General features: G+C 35.7%; 1 protein-coding gene across 3 annotated transcripts in view; it reads right to left on the bottom strand.

Moving 5' to 3' along the window:
* Positions 1-25,912, bottom strand: part of VWDE (von Willebrand factor D and EGF domains) — a 99,158-nt gene that overhangs the window by 42,489 nt on the left and 30,757 nt on the right. For all 3 annotated transcript variants that reach the window (XM_077856739.1, XM_077856737.1, XM_077856738.1), the window contains 11 exons: positions 25,759-25,832; positions 23,583-23,853; positions 21,178-21,386; positions 20,067-21,031; positions 17,146-17,282; positions 10,932-11,087; positions 10,709-10,813; positions 8,847-8,961; positions 4,110-4,360; positions 3,048-3,267; positions 1,283-1,420 (listed from right to left, as the gene is read on the bottom strand). In XM_077856739.1, the coding sequence (XP_077712865.1) occupies positions 1,283-1,420; positions 3,048-3,267; positions 4,110-4,360; positions 8,847-8,961; positions 10,709-10,813; positions 10,932-11,087; positions 17,146-17,282; positions 20,067-21,031; positions 21,178-21,386; positions 23,583-23,853; positions 25,759-25,832 (2,641 nt within the window). The remainder of the gene's footprint in view (positions 1-1,282; positions 1,421-3,047; positions 3,268-4,109; positions 4,361-8,846; positions 8,962-10,708; positions 10,814-10,931; positions 11,088-17,145; positions 17,283-20,066; positions 21,032-21,177; positions 21,387-23,582; positions 23,854-25,758; positions 25,833-25,912) is intronic.

Below are 25,912 nucleotides of genomic sequence, written 5' to 3'. Positions count from 1 at the left end.
AATTTCATCCAGGACTTATGCCGCTAAGAACTGTATCTTTACTTTAACCTTCCCTCCTGAGTGCCACTTGAAGTCACCTCAATCTCTATGTATCCATACTGAATGCATTCTTTCCCTTCCCAAATCACTTCTTCTTTCTTAGTTTTCACGCATGTTGTGTGTCTTGGTCAGCTCAGGCTGCCATAATAAAACACCAGAGACTGAGTGTCCTACCAACAGGAATTTATTTTCTTACCACTCTGGAGGGTAGCAAGTTCAAGATCAAGATGGAGGCCCTTTTGGTCCCTGGTGAGAGTCTCTTCCTGGCTCCCAGACAGCCACCTTCTCCCTGTGTCCTCACAGGGCAGAAAGAGAGTAAGTTCTCTGTTGTGTCCTTTTATAAGGATACTAATCCTATTGGATCCAAATCCTCCTTTATGATCTCATTTAATCTCAATGCGAATGCCAATTCTACACACTCATTTGCCTAAACTGAGTGCTTGGGACTTAGTAACTCTTTCCTTTTCCACATTAATATTAATTACAGACCACAGGCCATCAACTTGCTTCTTTAGTGTTTCTTTAAGACATTACCTCCTTATTCAAGGTCAGAATATCTTCATGTCTTTCCTACTTATTTGTAATATTGTCTCAGCTTTTCTTCCCACCTTCAGACTTGCACAGTTCCTCACCCATAAGTGGTCATCCTCTGTACATGTCTTGAGTAGACTTCTCAGATGTAAACTGTATCATGTTTCTCATGGTGTCTCAGTGATCTGGCCACTGGCTAGTTCTCTAGCTTTAACTCTTTGTAGCAGTCCCTTTTACCCTCGACTTTAAGCACACTGAGTTATTCATAGTGCCCAAGGTGTGCTGTGACATTACATGCCTCTCCACCCTTATTCAAGATGTTTCTTTGCCTAGAAAGCTTCTCTCTCTTGACTGGATACATTAGATTTAGCTGTAACAACACTTCCTTTTTAAAACTTTTCATTATCCCTCCAGGTAGACATGATTCCCTGTCTCGTATTCCTTCTATTCTCTCCAGGCACTTCTATCAAGACACAGAACACCATATTTAACTATGTGATTACACATTAGACTCCCTGGTATTATACTCAAACCTATTAGGTCAGAGGGCATGTCTTATGTATTTTTGCATCCTCTGCATCCAGCTCAGTGCATGACAGTTAAAGAATATATACCACATGAATGCATGAGTTAAAGAGATAATAGAACTGAGAAATTTGGATTAATTAAATGTAGCAAAAAACATTTCATGGCAGAAAATCGAGACGTTTACCATGACATATTTTCCCATCACCATAAAATCCTTTTGGACATGCACCACAATGATAGGAACCAAAGGTATTGAGACATTCTGCTCCTGGAAAGCAAGGCCTGGATTCACACTCATCAACATCCTCCTGGCAAGTTTTGCCTAAACAAAATACAGATTGAGAGTTTAAATTATTTATTTTAAAAACATCATATGTCCTATCAAGCACTCATTATTTGATTTCTTTTACCTAAAGATATTTTATTTTACTTTCCTAAAGACATCCTTATTTCTTTTACTTTAAGCTATGTCTTATAAATTCTGGAAAAGCTATCATACATTAAGAGGAATGTACTCATTTTAAAATTTACAGCAGAATTAAAAAGTCATTAACTAGATTCTATTTAACATTAAATAAAGACCTTTCAAGTACATAAGATTTTTTTCTATAAAAAAGAAGATAAGAAAGCCATTAATATTTTAAGGCAAAAAATTACCATATAATAGCAGCAATTTTTACCTTGTTTGTACAAAAAGCTCAGGGAATTTTTTAAAAAGTTATTAGAATGACTGCCTGCTTAACTTAAGGACAACTTACTCAGTGCAGTTAATGCATTAGCCGTGAAAATCCATGAAAATTTTACAGCATGCTAGGAAAAGTTAATCTTTCCTCAGTAAAATTTTTTGAGATCAAGTATTGCTCTCTGAAATGCTTAAAAACTTAATTGAATGAATATATTCATAGTCATTTATTCATTAGAGTACAACATATGAATTCTTTAAATGTAGTCTATAGTTCAATAGTTCCAAATTATAAAATGATAAAGTTTTTATTTTAAGATTTTATTTATTTATTTGAGAGAGAGGGAGAATGTGAGCAGTAGGAGGAGCAGAAGGGGAGGGAGAGGGACAAGCAGACTCTGTGCTGAACATGGAGCCTATATAGGGCTTGAACTCAAGACCCTGAGATTATGACCTGAGCTGAAATCAAGAGTCTTACACTTAACTGACTAAGCCACCCAGGTGCCCCTATTATTTTTATTTCAAAATGCTGAGAAAACTAGTAGACACCTAAATATCCTGCTTAGTTCTATTACAATGTTAAAATAGATGTCTTCAAGGAAAATATCAGCTCAATAATTGCATATTTACTTATTTAAAATTTATATCTAAAAAATAATAAAATAAAATAAAATTTATATCTGGAAATTAGAGGAAATATCGGTATGACATATAAAAAGCCTTGGGAAATTAAAAGTTGTCATTCATATACTTGGTTGAGATTTCTAGAATCAGACACTTTAGGATAATTAATGAGTTAGCAAATTTCATTTAATTTCAACTCTAACGTTATGTCATGATCTTTTTTTCATGATCCTTTTAAGTTAATGAAATATCAACGTTTTTAAATGATAATTTTTACATTTCCCATGGCAAATTTCCTTATTATTCCATACAATATTTTAATGGCAATTCATTAAAATATGTTTCTACCTACTAAATATATACAGAAGTGTTTGGGAACCTGCAAAATACTACATGGACATGGAATATTGCCATTAAAATTATGAAAATGGGAAAAATTATAAGAGTGTATTCAATGTAAATCATAAAAGAATATGGGTAGCAAATGTATTTGTGATGACTTTTACTAGACTTTCTAAATGTGTATTAAAATCTTTAGGACCATATACTTGCTTGAGTAATCTGCAGATTAATTTGTTTGCAGATTAATCTGCTGTCTAACTTGTTCACATATTAATTTCATTCACGAAGAACCAAAACTTACCTTTGAGTTCAGGTGGACATACACAAGAATAACTCTGAAATCCACTAACACATTTGCCAAGACCACAGGGGTTTGACTGGCACTCAGTGACGTTCACTTCACAAAGACTGCCCTGAAAGCCAGGCAAGCAGACACACAGGTACATCCCACTTCCTGGAGGAGATTTAGTGTCTGACACGCATAATCCACCATTCAAGCAATCACAAGACTTCACAGTCACCTTCAAAAGAAACAAAAAGTAAATGCTCTACTTTTCAATAAAAGTAACTTCAGTTTATGCCCCCAGAAATTGTGATAAGTATGTATGTTTATGTGTAAGTACGACCAGATCACAAGTTTTGCAAAAAATTAAAAAAAATTAAAAATACATATATATTTCATGTACAAGAGTATTTGAAAAGATAGTTTAATAAAGCAATAATGCCAACTTTCAAGAGCATAGCCAAAATATAAATGCTGGGGAAAAATTTTTAAATGTTACTAGATGATTGATCAATTTCTATAATGCAAGCAACACAATTGGAAAAAAAAATCCCTGAAGTGTAAAACAGTCACCAGTTATCCCAAATATAGAGAATAAACAGTCACTTGAATTAACAGGTTAACATGACAGTACACAATTGCGCTTCATACTACTACTTCTCTATAAATGTGTCCCAAATTTCAAGTGAATACAGTGTACAAAATACACTATTAATAGCTCATGACTGATAATACCAAAATAACAGTCAATAAAAAATGACTTTCCTTGAAGGAAAAGTATATAATTATCAATCTTAGGTTGATCATTCAGAGAGATAGACATGAATGTATTCTTTATCTTTTTCATAGTTATATACAGGCCAAAATGGTCTAGGAATTAGTCATTTAGCTCCATGCTCTAGACTTGAGACTCTCCCTAAGGTTTAAATTCCAACAAAAACAGAATTTTGGCAGTTTAATTTTCCCATGACGTTGAATAATTTAGTTCCTCATCACAAATTAAGAATTATATTTTGAGTTTAAAATAGATAATGGTATTGTTAATTAATTCAGTGGCATTTACGTAATGATAAATATTACCATAATCGTGACTCTCGTTTCAGCATTACAGTCGTCATTAAAACGTAGAGTGAATTCCTGTGGAGTTTGGGATTCTGTTTTCCACATAAGAAGTCCTGAAGAGGAAACATTTGCTCCCTCAGGACCCGAGTCCAAGGTAAAACGGACGTCAGAACCTTCAGGATCAAAGGCCGTGAACTGGTACAAAAAGTTCTCCCCGAAAAATGTCTGTAATTTGTCTTGCGGTATTTGAATCACTGGAGGTTGGTTGTCTGTCACAGAGAAAACATATACTTTATATTTGTGTAGAAAGATAAAGGAAAAGGGAGACTAGGCTACAGAGAGCTCTCACTTCAACATTCTGATGAAGTTTTTGAACTCTGCTATAACATCCAATACCTACCTTGACTCCTTTTTCAATTTTTTTTTACATTTGAAATAAATTAAATTGCATTCTTAGAAAATGTAAAAGTAACTGGCAGGTGCAAGACTTCAAAATTTGCTATGAGAGCATAAAAGCACTTTGACCAGAGCATAAGATACATAGCCACATCTGCATTCCTCAGACAGGATGCATCTTCTTTGAGATCTGAAAATTACTTCTGGAGTCGACCAACTAACTGCTTGCTCTTTCACTCTCTCTCCTTCATCCTCTCCCTTTTCAGCTTTACTTTCCCCCTCGACACCTTTTTTTCTTGTTCATTTTTCTTGTCCCCTGAATTTTCCTCACTGCACCTGTCTCCTCAGTTAGAACTGGGGGCCAGAGAGTCACAGCAATACTCTGCTCCTCCAAGGGCTTTCCTGCTGCCAAGCTCACATGCTGGAATGCTGGTTATTTCAGAGGGCACGGGGGCTCCCTTTGTGCTCATGTCATGCTTTAAAACATCTTTTTATACTGTCACATTAAAAAATGTCCCCCTTCCTTACCCACCGGCTTAACAGATAGGAAGAATAGCCTTTTTAATTGCGCTGGGTACAAATACACTCTGCTGACATCAACAAAGCACTGATGCCAAGAGAATGTAGTTCTGGCTCCTGTTCTGCCCTCATATATCTTTTTTTATTTAAGATTTTATTTATTTATTCATGAGAGACACAGAGAGAGAGGCAGAGGAAGAAGCAGGCTTCCCGCAGGGAGCCCGATGTGGAACTCGATCCCGGGACCCCAGGATCAGGACCTGAGCCAAAGGCAGACGCTTAACCACTGAGCCACTCAGGCGTCCCTGCCCTCATATATCTTTATATAATTTACTGATTTTAATGTCCTCACCCCTCAATATGAGAAATTTGGGATAGATGATATTTCCAGACCCTTTTATCCTTGAACATTGTAAATCTGTGATGAGTCAGTCACACCAAGCCATGAAAAACATAGACATCAATTCATAAGCTCTATTGTGTTTCCCTGGTCTCCGGCACTAAATTCTTCTCCAAATTCTCATCGTCTTCCTATAACACCCCATGAGTCTTGCACCTGAGCGATGAATTATCTGACAAATGGTCTAACACAGTAACGGAATTTTTATATACAATAATATATATAGTGATGTTACAAAGCACAGTATAAGGTTTTATGACTCAGATAAAATTACATGGGGCTGGGGGCAGGGGGTAATGATGCCTGGTCTTTTGACTGAGGAAAGAGAATGAAGAAATATCTACATGGAATTATATAAGCTGTATTTCAGGAAGTGACAAATTTTATTTTGTATATTTTTTTATTGGAGTTCGATTTGCCAACATATAGTACAACACCCAGTGCTCATCCCATCAAGTGCCCCCCTCAGTGCCCGTCACCCAGTCAGCCCATCTCCCCGCCCACCTCCCCTTCCACTACCCCTTGTTCATTTCCCAGAGTTAGGAGTCTCTCATGTTTTGTCAGCTCCTCTGATTTTTCCCACTCATTTTCTCTCCTTTCCCCTATGATCCCTTTCACTATTTTTTATATTCCCCGTATGAGTGAAACCATGTAATGATTGTCCTTCTCCGATTGACTTACTTCACTCAGCATAATACCCTCCCAATTCCATCCACGTTGAAGCAAATGGTGGGTATTTGTCCTTTCTGATGGCTGAGTAATATTCCATTGTATACATAAAGCACATCTTCTTTATCCATTCAGCTGTCTGTGGACACTGAGGCTCCTTCCATAGTTTGGCTATTGTGGACATTGTTGCTATAAACATTGGGGTGCAGGTGTTCTGGCGTTTCACTGCATCTGTATCTTTGGGGTAAATCCCAAGCAGTTCAATTGCTGGGTCATAGGGCAGATCTATTTTTAACTCTTTGAGGAACCTCCACACAGTTTTCCAGAGTGGCTGTACCAGTTCACATTCCCACCAACAGTGCAAGAGGGTTCCCCTTTCTCCACATCCTCTCCAACATTTGTTGTTTCCTGTCTTGTTAATTTTCACCATTCTCACTGGTGTGAGGTGGTATCTCATTGTGGTTTTGATTTGTATTTCCCTGATGGAGCATTTTCTCATGTGCCTGTGGCCATGTGTAGGTCTTTGGTGAAATTTCTGTTTATGTCTTCTGTCCATTTCATGATTGGATTGTTTGTTTCTTTGCTGTTGAGTTTAATAAGTTCTTTATAGATCTTGGATACTAGCCCTTTATCTGATATGTCATTTGCAAATATCTTCTCCCATTCTGTAGGTTGTCTTACAGTTTTGTTCACTGTTTCTTTTGCTGTGCAGAAGCTTCTTATCCTGATTAAGTCCCAATAGCTTATTTTTGCTTTTGTTTCCCTTGCCTTCATAGATGTATCTTGCAAGAAGTTGCTGTGGCCAAGTTCAAAAAGGGTGTTGCCTGTGTTCTCCTCTAGAATTTTGATGGATTCTTGTCTCACATTTAGATCTTTCATCCATTTTGAGTTTATCTTTGTGTCTGGTGTAAGAGAATGGTCCAGTTTCATTCTTCTGCACGTGGCTGTCCAATTTTCCCAGCACCACTTATTGAAGAGACTGTCCTTTTTCCAGTGGATAGTCTTTCCTGTTTTGTTGAATATTCGTTGACCATAGAGTTGAGGGCCCATTTCTGGGTTCTCTATTCTGTTCCATTGATCTATGTGTTTGTTTTTGTGCCAGTACCACACTGTCTTGATGATCACAGCTTTGTAGTACAACCTGAAATCTGGCATTGTGATGCCCCCGGCTCTGGTTTTCTTTTTCATATTCCCCTGGCTATTAGGGATCTTTTCTGATTCCACACAAATCTTAAGATGATTTGTTCTAACTCTCTGAAGAAAGTCCATGGTATTTTGATAGGGATTGCACTGAATGTGCAAATTGCCCTGGGTAGCATAGACATTTTCACAATATTAATTATTCTAGTCCAGGAGTATGGGATATTTTTCCTTCTCTTTTTATCTTCCTCAATTTCTTTCAGATGTGTTCTGCAGTTTTTCGGGTATAGATCCTTTACCTCTTTGGTTAAGTTTATTCCTAGATATCTTATGCTTTTGGGTGCAATTGTAAATGGGATTGATTCCTTAATTTCTGTTTCTTCAGTCTCATTGTTAGTGTATAGAAAGGCCACTGATTTCTGGGCATTGAGTTTGTATCCTGCCACATTGCTGAATTGCTGTATGAATTCTAGCAATCTTGGGGTGGAGTCTTTTGGGTTTTCTATGTACAGTATCATGTCATCTGCTAAGAGGGAGAGTTTGACTTCTTCTTTGCCAATATGAATGTCTTTTATTTCTTTTTGTTGTCTGATTGCTGAGGCTAGGACTTCTAGTACTATGTTGAATAGTAGTGGTGATAGTGGACATCCCTACTGTGTTCCTGATCTTAGGGGAAAGGCTCTCGGTTTCCTCCCCCCTTTTTTTTTTTTTTTTTGGTTTTCCCCATTTAGAATGTTATTTGCTGTGGGCTTTTCATGGATGGCTTTTAAGATGCCAAGGAATGTTTTTTTATTTTTATTTTTTTTATTTCTTAATTTAATTAATTTATTTATTTATTGGTGTTTCCCCATTTAGAATGATATTTGCTGTGGGCTTTTCATGGATGGCTTTTAAGATGCCGAGGAATGTGCCTTCTATCCCTACACTCTGAAGAGTTTTGATCAGGAATGGATGCTGTATTTTGAGGAAATGATGAAATTATATGGTACATAACTATGATGTGGGGTATTTTTTCAGATGGAACAAAGTATCCAGACATTATCTGGACCTGCTATTATACTCAAGTAGTCACAGAATGGTAGGGCTGGGAGGCATTTAATAGATTCGTGAGTCCAGGTAATTTTATTTAATAGGTGATGAATGCATGGCTTCTGGAATTTAAATAGCTAGATATCTTGTCACAAAACTAAAAAAGAATTAAGGCTAAGAACAGGATATAAAGCATTGGTCTCAAAGCAATGTTCTCTTTCCACTATACCCACCAACCTTACTGATGGATGTTGTATGTACTTACCTAGTACTTGAGAGGTTGTTTTGTTAGTAGCTATTTGACTTGTACAAACTGTATAGCTGAACTAATCATTTCCATTTCTTCTATTAATAATTCACATTTGCTTTCAGTATCAAACGTTAAAATGAAAATCCCATACTCTATTGTAGTATAATTGTAGAAATTACATGAAATAACATTTCACCTTATATTACATTCAAGCAAAGTGAATCATGCAGACAGGAAAGATGCTAAATTAAGCACAGTGTTCATCTTAAACACATTTATGTAACTCATGGTTTATAATCACTTAAAAAATATCTTGTAGAGAAAACATTTGGATTAATAAAGATTAACTTACTTTCTAAAACTGACCAAGTAAATTTTGACATTTTTGGTTTACAAATCAAACAAGGGCTGGTAGGATTTTTATCTTCTTCAACGTAGCAGAGTCCATCAATAATGCAAACATTTTCCTAATGGAAATTTAAAAAGAAAAACAAGATACTATAGTTAGTGTTTAGGAAAAAATGTACATAGAAAGCCAGCATCACATATGTTGGTGATTCTAGTGAAAGTATATTTTAAGTCTGCTTTGATTTTTTCATATGTCCTAATGGAACTGATCAATATGGAGAGAATAAGAAAACACTTTATAGCTTTATCTCTATGTAGAATTATAGCTTATAAATAACATAAAAGAAAACCTGTCTTTTCTTCTTGTTTTGTTCTTTGTTTTTTTACTGCTAACTCAGCTGGAAGTACTCTTTTAATAAAGAAATGAAGCAATTTTTTCCCCTGCTCATCTTACAGAAACACATTAGTTTATAGCATTTTCCCTTGCTCTAGGAGCCCACTATGTCCTCTGAACATGGTGAAACTCAACCAGAACCATGGCACAATTATCCACACTTGACAATGGATATTTTACAAAATAGTAGAAAGAAAGGCTGATCTGCAAAAAAATAATGTTAAATGTAGCAATCATTTTTAACCTGGGTAGAAGACCAAATTTTGTTCAGCATATATAAACTTTGCCCATTTAACAAAATCTCCTCTGATGTCACTTAGAACATGACGCAAAAATAAGAAGAGAAAGAATATAAAACAATTGTGAGTTACGACATTTTAAAGGTATTTCTTGGGATGCCTGGATGGCTCAGTGGTTAAGCTCTGATTTTGGCTCAGGGGGTGATCCTGGAGTTCAGGGATTGAGACCTACACTGGGCTCCCTGAGGGGAGCCTGTTTCTCCCTCTGCCTGTGTCTCTGCCTCTCTCTCTATATATATCTCTCATGAATAGATAAATAAAATCTTTTAAAAAAAGAAAAAAGTATTTCTTGTAAGATGTGGAAATGGAGTATTTAGGGGAAAGTAAAAATCAAACAACTTTTCAGAAACAGAAACTTCTTACTGATATGGTCTAATTACTAATCTCAAGGGAAGATAGATTTAAAATTTTAAATAATAATACTTTAAATTTGAGTATTATTTGATATGCTTCTCAGTTTTGAAGAGCTAACTAATATTAGATCCATGGTATCTATTAAATCAGCAGCTGGCATGTGAGAAAGATCTGTTGATAAACCCAACAGACTGGACCTAGGTTAAGAGGGTGTGGCTGTGAGGATTCAGCTTTTTTTGGGTTGTTCTGTGATCCTTTCAGTGGTGGAGATTTGCAAGGTTCAATTAATTTAGTTGCCACAAAAAAGAAAAAAACGAAAAACAAAACAAAATAAACCAAAAAAACCCTCCTTCCTGTAAAAGTGTTAGCCTTATACATTTTACAAGCTCCATTCAAATGCACACCACTTGTTACAAAGATTAGGTGACTGCGGAGAAACATCTTACTGGAAAATAATTTTTAGTCCTTAAAAAGAAATATATGCAGGAATTAAAATTCAATCTGAACCTCCTCTTTTAATTTTTTTTAAAGAATAAACAATCTGCTAACTTTAAAACACAAAAGGTAGAAATCCTTTCCTTGCCATTTCAACAAGAGTTACAGTCAGAGTAACAATTTTAATTAACCTCATATAAACTTGAGAAAGGCTTTTCTCCATTAGTATTTCTGATATGAAGGTGAAAAAACTAATATACCATTATCATGCCAGTAGCATGGGAAATGAAAATACCTATCAATACTTACCTGGCAGGGGAGATACCATGATCACGAAAATACCTATCAAGTAAATGTGAAAATAAGTGAAAAAAAAATACATACCTTTAGAGCACATGAGTCGTTCCCATAGAGACCACAAATTTGACAAGCTCCATCATAAATGATCATTATTTTGGGATTACTGAACCTATAACCATCATTGGATACCTGTAAGATATAGTTTTATAATAAGATAATTTATTCTAAATGTAGCTTCATAAATTATGAACTTTTAATATATATTTACTTTGTTTACAAATATGATAATATATATATATATATTTACCTTTAATTGCCACTTCGCAATTGGTTTCTCACCCATCAGATTCATGGTATCAGATGGTTGAACATCAGGGGGCAGCTGACAATCAACAGTTCTGCTATTTTGAAAAACAGTATGCGTGTAGACAGGTTTTCCAAGGACCCATTTACTGCTATTATACTAAAGGCATAATGAGAAGGTAATTAACCCCTTTTAATTATGGAAATCTCTTGCTAGTAAATTACGTATGATCAAAATATAAATTTTAAAATGCATGCCTGGTATATTGGAATATATAATGAAGTAATAAAAGTGACATCCACAGTGAATTTTATCCAGAATAATGAAAATCATATACACCTTAATTTGACAGAAACTGCTTCTAATGCCTCATGCATTTCTTATGGGTTCAGATCAAAGAAGTTACCAATATTGATCATACATAATGAATCACCATGTAGTGAGTTTTGTAGGAAGAGGAAACACATTTGACTACATAGCTGACACACAGTGGATTGATTTCCTACCCAGAAACTAATCTCTCCTGCAAAAGCTCCTTTCTACTTCTACTCAAAATTGCTCTTTCCATTCTTCCATCTGTGTGGTTCCCAGAACCCCCTCATGTTCTTATATGACCCATCTTCCTAACTACACTTAACTACTCCCTGGTGGATCTAAGCTGAGCCAATGCTTTGATTATTTGGAATATTTTAACTTTGTACTAGAGGGTAACTTTGTCCAGCTCTGGTGGCTTGAGGTGCAAGACACAAAGTTATGGAGCTGTGGGGCTGTGCTTCTCACTACTTGGAGAAAGTTAGTATCTAGTAAAAGGGGAAAAATGAAGCCTGAAGAGAAAAACAGAACTGAGACAGATAAACACACATATAAGTGCAGACAGAGTTTTTAATGTGTTCAAGTTTCAAGTTCAAATTATTCCTGAGAATTCAGCAATTACATTCTAATCCTGATTCTGTGAAAAACATCTTGTCCTATAATAAATACTATTTTTGCTCAGGGTAGTTCGAATGAATTTATGTAACTTATAACTAAATTCTAATCAGTTAGCCCTATTTAATAACTCAGAGGCATATCACACTTAGCCTATGCTTAAAGGACTATTTTTCAGTATTAAAATGCACTGGTGTCTAAAAAAGAAAAGCCACAATAATTTTCTGTGTACTGGTAACTACACAGAAAACTAAAAGGACATGTTTTATTGACAATATTTTGATTTCAATTTTTTAAAAAATTTCTGACTGCAGAATGCTTTCAATTGTTCAGAAATGGTCAAGGAGGGATGCCTGGGTGGCTCATCGATTGAGCATCTGCTTTTGGCTCAGGGCGTGATCCCGGAGTCCTGGGATCAAGTCCCACATTGGGGTCCCTGCATGGAGCCTACTTCTCCCGCTGCCTGTGTCTTTGCCTCTCTCTCTCTCTCTGTCTCTCATGAATAAACAAATAAAATATTTTTTTTAAAAAAGAAATGGTCAAGGAGCATGCTGACACTTCCATACTGAGGGTCAGTCGGAGATGGGAAAGAAAGTAAGAACATGCTCACCTGTGGCCAACAGAAACTATCCTGTTAAGATTTGATAACTGAAAGAGTAGGCCAAAGTAGAAATCTCTATGTTTAAGAGGGTGTGTACAATCTGGCCCAACAGATTGGTCAGTTCAGTGGTCCCTCTCTAGTCCCCCTCTAGTGGAAAGAAATTGACAACAATGTCTCAGGGTAGTCATGATATGGACACTTGGATGGACACAGGACTTTGTGCATTGAAACAAGACTCCAGCCAATGACTGGAAATCCAGAAATTATTTCCACTTGTCTTTGGAGAAGCCTACCCCAAATAAGGAATAAACAGAGTTCTATTTATTTTCCATTTATCCATATTTTGTGTATCTTTATATGCTGAGGACTCTCTGATGAAAAAAAGATCACAGAGGAAAAGACAGACAAATAAAATAATTTTAATATTGCTGTAATCGAGACTCAAATAAAGCTTAGTGAGAGAGAAAGAAGCCATTGAGTCTAGCACAGTTAGGGAGGCTTCTCTTCCTGAAAGCAGAAGAGACTGCCATCTGGACATTGGAAGCAGAAATGGAGAGAGTGCCATTCAGCGTGGCTGGAGGGGATACCAAGTGCAAGGCAAGGATGCATGAGACAGCATGAGATTTTAGTAGAACTCCAGGGAGTTCAAGTTTGCAAAATTAGACAAGAGCTGGATCACAAAGGGCTAATCATTTCTAGGATAGCTACTTGGATTTAATCCTATAAGTATTTAAAAATTGTATTCTATAAACTCCTGTTTTGGGGGGAAGGGAGTGAAAGAAAGGATTGGGTGCTTGCATCTCTAGATAAAAACTTGTTTAAGAGTACTACTGCAAAAGCAGAAAAGAACATCAATAATACGCTACCCTTCATGCAAAAAGAAGGGATTTATCTGTTCCTTTGTGCAAAAGAAATGCAGTAAGGATAAACCAGAAAATAATGAGAGTGGATACCTCAAGGTGATAGATGGAAATGGAATGGAAAGAAAGGATAATGGACAGAGTGGCAGAGATGATAAGACAGTGGCATTTCTCTGTGTATACCTTTCACATGGCGCAGACCCTCAGAACCATGATATTATTTTGTATATTTTCCAAGTAAGTAAATAACTAAAATCAACACAGTGTGGAGAAAATGCGAAGTGGAGTATAAATATTTAAAAATAAACCAAATTGTCTTACAAGTGAAATACAAAAATATCCTGAACAGGGTGCGAAAGAAAATAGCTAATCTAAGTAAGTTCGGTTGGGGCTAGTGAACATGGATATTTCTTTCTGTAGTTCTGTATAGTGTGCTAGAGAATTTCACAGTGTGCTCTTTATCAGATGTTTAGAAAAGGAATGTAATATGAGAATAAATATCACAGCAAATAATGTATCTGAAAGTAAGCACAATGTGTACTTTCCAAGAGAATATAAACCTACAAAACGATGCAGAGAAAGCATTTGACAAAATACAGCATCCATTCCTGATTAAAACTCTTCAGAGTGTAGGGATAGAGGGAACATTCCTCGACATCTTAAAAGCCATCTATGAAAAGCCCACAGCAAATATCATTCTCAATGGGGAAGCACTGGGAGCCTTTCCCCTAAGATCAGGAACAAGACAGGGATGTCCACTCTCACCACTGCTATTCAACATAGTACTGGAAGTCCTAGCCTCAGCAATCAGACAACAAAAAGACATTAAAGGCATTCAAATTGGCAAAGAAGAAGTCAAACTCTCCCTCTTCGCCGATGACATGATACTCTACATAGAAAACCCAAAAGTCTCCACCCCAAGATTGCTAGAACTCATACAGCAATTCGGTAGCGTGGCAGGATACAAAATCAATGCCCAGAAGTCAGTGGCATTTCTATACACTAACAATGAGACTGAAGAAAGAGAAATTAAGGAGTCAATCCCATTTACAATTGCACCCAAAAGCATAAGATACCTAGGAATAAACCTCACCAAAGATGTAAAGGATCTATACCCTCAAAACTATAGAACACTTCTGAAAGAAATTGAGGAAGACACAAAGAGATGGAAAAATATTCCATGCTCATGGATTGGCAGAATTAATATTGTGAAAATGTCAATGTTACCCAGGGCAATATACACGTTTAATGCAATCCCTATCAAAATACCATGGACTTTCTTCAGAGAGTTAGAACAAATTATTTTAAGATTTGTGTGGAATCAGAAAAGACCCCGAATAGCCAGGGGAATTTTAAAAAAGAAAACCATATCTGGGGGCATCACAATGCCAGATTTCAGGTTGTACTACAAAGCTGTGGTCATCAAGACAGTGTGGTACTGGCACAAAAACAGACACATAGATCAGTGGAACAGAATAGAGAACCCAGAAGTGGACCCTGAACTTTATGGGCAACTAATATTCGATAAAGGAGGAAAGACTATCCATTGGAAGAAAGACAGTCTCTTCAATAAATGGTGCTGGGAAAATTGGACATCCACATGCAGAAGAATGAAACTAGACCACTCTCTTTCACCATACACAAAGATAAACTCAAAATGGATGAAAGATCTAAATGTGAGACAAGATTCCATCAAAATCCTAGAGAAGAACACAGGCAACACCCTTTTTGAACTCGGCCATAGTAACTTCTTGCAAGATACATCCACGAAGGCAAAAGAAACAAAAGCAAAAATGAACTATTGGGACTTCATCAAGATAAGAAGCTTTTGCACAGCAAAGGATACAGTCAACAAAACTCAAAGACAACCTACAGAATGGGAGAAGATATTTGCAAATGACATATCAGATAAAGGGCTAGTTTCCAAGATCTATAAAGAACTTATTAAACTCAACACCAAAGAAACAAACAATCCAATCATGAAATGGGCAAAAGACATGAACAGAAATCTCACAGAGGAAGACATAGACATGGCCAACATGCATATGAGAAAATGCTCTGCATCACTTGCCATCAGGGAAATACAAATCAAAACTACAATGAGATACCACCTCACACCAGTGAGAATGGGGAAAATTAACAAGGCAGGAAACAACAAATGTTGGAGAGGATGCGGAGAAAAGGGAACCCTCCTACACTGTTGGTGGGAATGTGAACTGGTGCAGCCACTCTGGAAAACTGTGTGGAGGTTCCTCAAACAGTTAAAAATAGACCTGCCCTACGACCCAGCAATTGCACTGTTGGGGATTTACCCCAAAGATACAAATGCAATGAAACGCCGGGACACCTGCACCCCGATGTTTCTAGCAGCAATGGCCACTATAGCCAAACTGTGGAAGGAGCCTCGGTGTCCAACGAAAGATGAATGGATAAAGAAGATGTGGTTTATGTATACAATGGAATATTACTCAGCTATTAGAAATGACAAATACCCACCATTTGCTTCAACGTGGATGGAACTGGAGGGTATTATGCTGAGTGAAGTAAGTCAGTCGGAGAAGGACAAACATTATATGTTCTCATTCATTTGGGGAATATAAATAATAGTGAAAGGGAAAATAAGGGAAGGGAGAAGAAATGTGTGGGAATTATCAGAAAGGGAGACAGAACGTAAAGACTGCTAACTCTGGGAAACGAACTAGGGGTGGTAGAAGGGGAGGAGAGCGGGGGGTGGGAGTGAATGGGTGACGGGCACTGGGTGTTATTCTGTATGTTAGTAAATTGAACACCAATAAAAAAAAAAAAAAAAAAAAAAAAAAAAAATAAACCTACAAAACTCTTTCTTGGCAAGTCACTTAATAGTAGTGTGATGTCATATAATTTATTCTGCCATGAACAACATGAACAACTTTACATGAACAACAGTAGACATAATGTCTACTCTCTTGAGTAATACTGAAGTGAATAAAATTTCCGTTTTCTATTTTCTGTCTTATTTCACTGGGATTAAAATATTTCATGGTTATTTAGAAAAGTTCTACTCAAAAAACATGGAAGTAAGTATACTTGTCTTGTATCATGATTTGATAAAGACAGATATAAAAGTTATTTCCTCCTTAAATTCTCAAACCCAGTATTATATTTGGCTTCAACAATTTAGAGAAAAAAGTATAAAGAGTGCTAAAATGTCATTTGCTGTTTTAAGTTTTCAGCTTCTCTAAGTAAGTACTTCAAAGAATTTTCCTTAAAATAAAAAGCCACCTGAATAAAGAAAAAGAAGAACATACAAGTAATCATCCAAATAAGGTATAATCTGATATACCAGTGTTCAGACTGAGTGATCATATGTGCTGTTTGTGGCCCGAAGAAAGAAAACACTATTTTCTTTTTGAAATCCATAGTAAGAGAATATACAGGATAAGTGCAGTTAATCTTCATCTTTTTGTCTTGTAAAGGGAATTGTTCATATCCTTATGTCCTATAAATTATACAGATTGTCTTGGACAAAAATGATCTCCATTCTTTGTGGTTTTACATTTCGATGAATACAGAAGCTTGCATATCAAGCTTAATATCATATTAATTTCTTAGTATGACTGGAATAGTGAACCAATACTGTAATAAGAATTATATAAAATAGTTTAATAGAGTTAACAAATAAGGGAGAAGCTTTAAGGTTAAGCAACTTAGCCATTTTCCTACTGAGCTCTCTGTGGATATGACATCTTTTGGGATTATGTTGCTAACTGGTAAACCAAATTAGTCCAAGATAAAATTAATCTGAATAACTCATAAACTTAATTGTTTTTCAACACTAAATTTAACATACCTGCAGTTTAGTAACTTCACATTTAATTGAAGGTGATTCTTTGAAGCCTTTACCAAACACTCTCACTATCATACAATTATATTTTCGAATATTACAGAATCCAGCATTCTCAAGTTCTATAATTTCAGGAGGCATGTCTTTTGGAAAGAATGATAAAACAAAATGGATAAATTTTCTTTAATTCCAGAAAAATAAACTAATTATTTTCAAGGTCCAAATTAAAAGCATTGGAACATAATATTTTGAAATCTACTCCAAATATTAGTACATTAATTAAACTATTAAATATTAAGAATAATCTGATGTTAAAAGAAGTGTGACCCACCATCAAACCAATACAAATAGCAATAAAGATATTACCAATACCTGAATATGCAGGTTTAATTCATGTTTTAATAAAGTTTAATATCAATTATTTACAAGTATTAAGAAATTACTACTACAATGGTCTGTGTTTTGTTCTTGCCATTTTGGTTTGTGCCATAGAGATAGGTTACAGAAAAAAATACTTTGGTAATAAAATACTGTAATTAGGAAGGTCTGGGTGGCTTAGTGGCTGAGCATCTGCCTGCAGCTCAGGGCATGGTCCTGGGGTCTGGGGATGGAGTCCTGCGTTGGGCTCCCTGCAGGATGCGGTTTCTCCCTCTGCTTGTGTCTCTGCCTGTATCTCTGCCTTTCTCTGCGTCTCTCATGAATAAATAAATAAAATATTTTTTAAAAATAGTGTAACTAGCAATGTAATGTATTAAAATTCTTAAAAATTCTTAAACATAAGAGGTATCAAAATTTCATTTAACTGTTATTAATGTTTTTAGGTATTATTGCTATCTTATATGCCACCATAATCTTAGATGTACTTTCAATCATAGAAAAAAATTCTCCTAGCAGACAGTGTTAACTGATCTTCATATAGTTATATCTATGATTCTGGCATTGGTAAGATAACACAGTATTTGTATAAGCAAGATCTAGTTGTCAAAATAGATTAATGCAGCATATAAAAGTAATTGAATCCTCTATTGGCAAAACTGAAGTGAATAGAACTTTACTAGCAGTGGAATATAAAATCATAATTTGTGTACTCAGAATCCCAAAAATGCTTATGAAAATTATAAAAATATATTTGGTAGTTTATGCTTTCATATTCGACAAACTGTTTACTAAGCAATTTCTATTTTTCTGGTTATTCTAGGTACCTGGGATATATAGCCAGAATAAAGTTCCTGCCTTCATATAACTTCATTCTAATATAGGAGGACAAAAAAATAAACAAATGAAAAATGAAGTGTATAACATAAATGTTTTCAAGACTAGGGAGAAAACATATATATTAACCATATGAAAGGACATAAAGACTATAGACTTGTGTGAAGAAAACCACTTTATTTTGAATGACCATGGAAGAAGTCTCAGATAATATGACATTTGAAGAGAGATGAGAAGGAAGTCCATCATGAAGATATGTGTTGAAAGAAGTAAATGCAAAGATTCTGAGGAAGAAGCAGGTTTGGCCCTTTGAGAAACAGCAACCACTTAAGAATACTGGGGAGCAGTGAAGTGAGTTATAGAGAGAATGACAGATGAAATTCAGTGAGAGAGGAGACTCCCATTGGATAGGGGCTTCTAGGCCATGGTAGTAGGGAATGTAGATTTTACTTGGAAGGAGAGGGGAGAGCCATTAGAGAGACTTAAGCAGGAGTACTATGATCTCACTATCATTTCAAAGGGATTACTATTTTTTTTAAGATTTTATTCATCTCTTCATGAGAGAGGCAGAGAGAGAAGCAGGCTTCCTGCAAGGAGCCTGACATGGGACTCAATCCTAGAACCCCGGCATTACGACTTGAGCCAAAGGCAGACACTCAACCACTGAGCCACCCAGGTGCCCCTCAAAGGGATCATTTTAGTTGCTGCATGGAGAATAAGCTTTGAGAGAATTTATAATTAGGTGAGAGCTAATGGTGGCTTGGACTAAGTTGTACCAGGGGAAGAAATGAAAATCATTGAAGCTAGAGCAGGATTTGCTACTAATGGGTTAAGCTTGAGGCATGAAAAAAAGAGGAAAAGTCAACATGACTACAAGTTTTTAATGTGAACAGTTAAGAGAAATGAAGTGTGCATTTACTGAGATGGCAAAGTCTGCAGATGGAAAAGGGCAGGATGGTGGGGGTAGAAGGAAAATCAGGAGGAGTAATTGGTTTAATAGCTAATTAAATCAAGTTGATTTTTAAAAAAAGATTTTATTTATTTGTGAGAGAGAGAGCAAGGCCAGGGTTGGGGGCAGAGGGAAAGGGAAAAGCAGACTCCTCACTGAGCAGGGAACCTGAGGAAGCACTTGATCCCTGGACCCAGAGATCATGACCTGAGCCAAAGACAGACGCTTAACCGGCTGAGCCACCTGAGCACCCCTCAAATTGATTTTTAAAAATTTCTTTCTCTTACATATTGAGATATAATAGTTTGTGCCACGTAGGTGGACTAGAGAAAAATTAAGCAAATTGGTATGATTAGCAGAGTATTATAAACACAGTACTCAAAAAATATTAAATTTGAGTTCTAGAAAAAATAATTATTCTCTACAAGTGGAGGGATGAGCTGTGTGCAAAGACCCTGAGGTCAAGAGAACTTGGCTTTACAGAAACCAAAGTGGGTCGAATGAAATGAGTAAGGGTTTTAGTTGTAGGGGATGACTGAAGAGTTACTGCGTGCCTGATTATGTTGTGCAGTATAGGCTACTGTAAGTACCTCAGCTTTTACTCTAAGATGAGACACTTTGGAAGAATTATTACTATATTGATTAAATAATTTGGGTTCTTTGCCCTCTATAATCTGAACAAATGTTGTTAAGATACTGAAGGTAAAAAACAAAGAATTTTCATAATCAAATAACATACACAATATCGAAGTTGGAGAGTACTTACCATGCGAATCACTGCAGTCATAGGAACCAAAGCCAGGGGAACATGCGCATCCCCATTCCATGCACTGCCCATGGCCGCTGCATAAATTGGGGCATTTTAGTACCAAGAGAATATCTTCGACTGACTTGCTATTTTCTTCTGCATTGTATTTCCCCTCTTCCAAAATTCTCTTTTCACATTCATTTTCTAAAAGAGCCACACCTGCTTCTGCCCAGCTGAGGTCATCTTTTAGGAGAACATCCTTAACACACATATCTATAGCATTGTCCAGACTCTTGCCCAGAAAGGCAAGACAGTGTCTTCCTACACTAGAGTTGGCAAGAGTCTGCTGGCACAGTGCCAAAGTGTGGCCTTCGGTGAGACCAGAGGGTGTGGGCCACGTAGGGACAAACTCCTGGTGGACATCCTCAGTATGGTCCTCAGGGAAAAAATAAGTCAATTCTTCTAGGTCACTTTGGCTGAGACTCTGGAAAGCAAACATAGGAAGAAACTCATAAAAGTTTTGCCGTTTCCATCTGTTTTGTGGATCCCGCCTCATTTCCTGGCTGTGGCTCCCCTGGTCCTGTGTATGTTTCTCGTTGTCCAAAGTCTTCGGTGCCTCTTGTTTTTCATTTCCAGGATGTTTTTGTAAATGTAATTCCAGTTTGCTTAGGTTCACATGCTTTTTTTCTTGAGGCAGGAAGTTCAAGTTATTTTCTTCTCCAGATGTATACTCATTTATCCCTCTGATGAGAGCTTCTGAATTAATATATTCAGAGGTGACATCTAGTTCTGGTATCAGGAAAGAGAATTTGGCATGTTTGAGATCTTTGCAACCTGAAATAATCTCTTGTTGAGATACACTGTCCAGGTGATCAAAAGGATATAATGAATTAGTGTTCAATGAGCAGCTACAATAGGAGAGTTTTCCAGGTGATGGCGGAGAAATTGGCATTGTGTCAAACATGCTTTTCCCCGGCAAAATCCTTCCAGGTGAAAAACAGAAAAGAATAGTAAATTGGACAAGAACATGTTTTCTCAGTAATGTGTTGCAAAAAAAATCTGAGAATCGTGTCACCATTTTAAATCAAACGTGAATACAATAACAAATGAAAATAGTTTACTTTCTTACCTCCACTCATTAATAAAAGCAACACAATTATTAAATGTTAGATCAATTTTTATCCCATTTTTATTATGGAAATCATTTTCTGGGTTATTATCAAAGGTGCCACAAAGTCCCAGAGTGTTTCGGTAGTCTAGGCTAGGGGCTCTGATTGTTAAACTCATGCCCCATTCACTAAGATCAGCACGGATAAATGCTCCAGAAGAAAACCAGATCTGAAATACAGAAATAAAAGATGCTTAAACAATATTCAACATGGACTAAGAAAAAAACTATTATTTGAGAAGAAATAAATTCATTTATTCCTTCAATATAAAAAGAGAACAGAATAATGATTTTCTTCAGACTACAATTTTCCTTTTAATGCTATATGTCAAACCAGTGGGCTTTTGCACTTTGCTGACTTGAAATTTGATCTCATATTGATTCTTTCATTGATAAATATTGTTCAAGCCTCTTTCTTTAAATAAATTTAAACTAAGGTGAGATATTTTATACAATCAAAACAGTTATAGATGTTGAGGATAATGTTTACCAAGTAATGTCTCTGATGATAATTAAATATAGATTTAGACTACCAAGTAATTAATTTATACAGATAAATATAATTCCAGAAGAATATATGTTCCTGTGGCTAATCAATATTCTCATCTTCACAGTAGGCAAATTTAATCAGAAGCCAAATTATAACCAGGGCATATCTGGGGAGTTGGAATGAGAGCAAGGGGTTTGTTGAATTATCTTAATAGCCTGTGTCATCTGTGATCCTCCTCGAAGGCCTATCACCACTCCCAGATCAGGGACCTGAATGTTGAAAAACTATCCTCTAAAAATCATGAAGATACACCATCTGTGTCTGTTCTTCTGACTCCTTCTCCTTTAATTTTTTAAATTTAAAAATGGCACTTTTTTCTCTTTATAGAAATGGTAAGTGCTCATTCCTGAAAATTATTTGAAAAGCAAACAAACCTTATATTGCTTAATTCAATCCGAGCTTGTTAATGTTAATGTGGTACAGATTCTTCTAATTCTTCTTTCTTCTAAAACTATCTTTGCCTGTCAATAAATACAATCAACTCCAAAAAAATGCAATCAACTCCAAAACTTTAACGACTAGAAAGTGTTCTATTATATGACATCACTTAGAGTTTTGGTTAACCTAAAATATTCTTCACTGATTAATTTCAACGTTTTCCTTTAGAGAGAGATGCAATGAATATCATTGGGGCTCTGCATATACTTAATTATTTATTATGGTAAATTTCCAGAAGGAACTTCTTGAAAAATGACATGCAAAGGATTTATGCATGCATAATATATGTGTTCTCTGGAAAGAGCGTAGATACTATTTCTACTCTTGCCAATATTGTATGAGATGTTTAATCTGCATTTCTTTACTAATGAGGTTGTGGTTTTCATATTTTTGTTGGTTATTTATACTTTTGGATATATTTATCAGTTTTATTTCTTTTGTAAATTGCCTGTGTATATTATTTGTTCATTTTAACTGGAGTGCCGATTATTAGTAAAGTATAAGATTGTTTTCTAAGAGCACCTGGCTGGCTCAGTCAGTAGTGGTTCTTGATCTTGGGGTTTTGAGTTCAAGCCCCACGTTGGCTGTAGAGTTTCTTTAAAAAAAAATATTGGAAGATAGAAAAATATTTTTAAAAGGGCATATTTTCTCTATTAGCTGTATGTTTTATATGTAGAAAATATTTCCCCAACTTTTCATTTGCATTTTGGTTTTTTGAGGATGGAATTCAAATATGTAACATTATGTTTAAAAATTCTTGTTCACCTCAGGTAAAAAAACATTCACCTATCTTTTCTACTATTTTCATTTAAATTTGAACCTTATTCACCTGGAATTTACTTTCTTGGAAGATGAAAGGAAAATGACATTATAACATAAAGAGCTTATAGATGTCAAGCATTATTTTAAAATATGAATGAATACATATTCTTGGATCTGTTTGTTGGTTTTCTAATCTCTTCCATGTACCTGCCAGCCTATTCCTGAGGCAGAACCACCTGTACTCATTTCAAAAATTGGCTAACTACTCCTGAATATTTATTCTTAATTATATATTTCATTTCTGTGTAACATATAATTTATTAGGTACCATCAAAAATAATTTTTAGGAATAACCCATCAAGTTACCAAAATCTTAAAATAAGGCTGCTTAGATTTAACAGTGTCTTAACCATGTTGTGTCTATTTGTGTGTGCAAAGTGAAAAATAATGTTATTCCTTCTAAGATCAGTATTAATCAAAAGGTATTTTGGGGAAAAAAACTAATGTTAGAAAACGATAGTTCTTAATTTAATGGAGATGAAAAAAAGTTCAGACTAAGCCAAAATCTATAGGAAAAAGAGGAAAAATACTTTTAATTGTAAAGAATTATACATACTGTGACTTTTCTTCCTAAATAAGATTCACTTATCTTGACATTGCTGGTTACATCTTGACTCTTTACAGATAAATATGGCTGTGATTCATGTAGCTGACCACTGCACATGTCGAAAGTTACTGTATCACTTTCTTCTTTGGCAACAAACCCGCAGTTACATGACACAGGATAGTGAAGGCTTCCACAGTCCCACTGGCGTACATGGACTTCAAAATCACGTGACATACTCTTATAAAGCACAAATGTTCCAGTCTTGAAATTATCATATACCCTATCATTAACAGAAATCAACTGCATTAAGAATTGGTACAAAATACCACAGTAATATGTTATAAGCAAAAAAAGTGTGTTAAATTTATTCATACACATTCAATATATTTTGATGCAAGAATGAAAAATCCATATTTCTCATAGCTTCATATTATTTTATTAAGATTTACTTATTTGAGAGAGGGAGTGCATGCATGCATGTGAGAGGGAGGAGGGGCAGAGGGAGAGAGAGAGAATCTCAAGCAGACTCCTTGCTGCGTGTGGAGCCCTACAGGAGGTCCCAGCCAGGACCCTGAGATCATGATCTTGAGCCCAAATCAAGAGTCTGATGCTTGATCGACTGAGCCACCCAAGCGTCCCTGCTTCATACTAGTTTAGAGAACTGAATGAAACAAAGTAGTGATCTCACTACTTGTTTCTTCCTTTCACCACTTCAGTCAACTCCTGCTAGATTCTTCTCCTCTCTTCCTTGCTGTATTTTTTTTCTTCATAGCACCTATGTTCCTTAGATACACTATGTATTTTATTTATTAATTGTGCATATCTCTCTTTACCTATACAGATGTAAGCTGCATGAGAGCAGAGGATGTTTGTTTTATGCACTGCCATACCCTCAGCATTTAGCACAAAGTTTGTCACTCATTGCACAATTAATCTTGTTGAATTATAACCAATTAAAGTAATCCCAACTATGCTTTCTGGAGGCTTTTCCACTAAAACTTCTAAGCTTTTCATTGTAACCATAAAGGATTCTTGCATGTGGAATCAGTTTCCACAACTTTTCAACACTTGCTCCAACTTCTGGATTATCATTTGCTATGGAGTTCAAAATCTATTTGCTCATATTGAAAAATGATCACGTTAAAAAAATTTAAAAAATATTTATTTATTTATTCATGAGAGACACCCACACAGAGAGAGAGAGAGAGAGAGAGAGAGAGGCAGAGACATAGGCAGAGGGAGAAATAGGCTCCCTGCAGGGAGGCCGATGTGGGACTTGCTCCCCGATCCTGGGATCATGCAGAGTGCCTGGGGGCTCAGTCGTTGGGCACCTGCCTTCCGCTCAGGGAGTGATCCTGGGATCCGGGATCAAGTTCTGCATCAGGCTTCCTGTGAGGAGCCTGTTTCTCCCTCTGCCTATGTCTCTGTCTCTGTATCTCTGTGTCTCTCATGAATAAATAAATAAAATCTTTAAAAAAATTTTTTGTAAATAATAAATTACCTTACCTTACATCATGAAGAAAATTTTGACTCAACAAAGAGGTGTTCTTATAATTTTCTTTAGTGACATCTTAAAATTATATATTTCCCAGAATGGTATAACTGAGTTTAAATCCTCATAGGTAGATATTAATAGCAAGATAGCTTAGATTACTTTTTGATCATTTTGCCCACTTTACTTGCATTCCAGGGGCAGATATCCAGCTATTCATGATGGCTACAATAGTTTTACCCTGATTATTCTTGTCATGAAGTAGAAATGCTTAGTTTTATAAATAATTATAATGTGTTAGTCTAATCATTTTGCCTAAATCCTAAAGATTATTTCAGTATCATTCAGAAATGTAATATACTAAAATATCACTAGAGTAAAGAAACCATTATTAAAAATAACTAAATGATCAAGTTAAAATGATTGTTCATATTTGCAAGAATTTTCATTTTTACAAATTCAGCTCACAACTAATTTGTGTATTTACCAAGGGCCAAATTTTAGGGTAAAAACACTCCATACAAATAAATCAGTAGTTTGAAACAAGCCAGCAATATCCATATATGCCTTCCCTTCTAATTTTTCAGTGACCAGGATGAAGAAATAATAAAATAGTAAGATATTTAAAGCAAGACAACAGCAAAATCCAAAGAAAACAACAACTACTATAAGAAAAAACTTTCAGGAAATTACCTGCCATCAAATGTAATTATATGTGGGTCAGTAAATGAATAGCAGTAAGCAGTTGGGACATCCTTTACTTTGATCTTAAAAGCAAAGATATTTTTGGTAAATATTATCATTAATTGTATTTACTGATACACAATAAATTTCTTAGCAATCTCAA

The sequence above is a fragment of the Canis aureus genome, chromosome 18 (assembly GCF_053574225.1).
Source record: "Canis aureus isolate CA01 chromosome 18, VMU_Caureus_v.1.0, whole genome shotgun sequence".
Lineage (NCBI taxonomy): Eukaryota > Metazoa > Chordata > Mammalia > Carnivora > Canidae > Canis > Canis aureus.
Note: the sequence above shows the minus strand (reverse complement) of the source record. Positions and strands in the feature narration are given on the sequence as shown.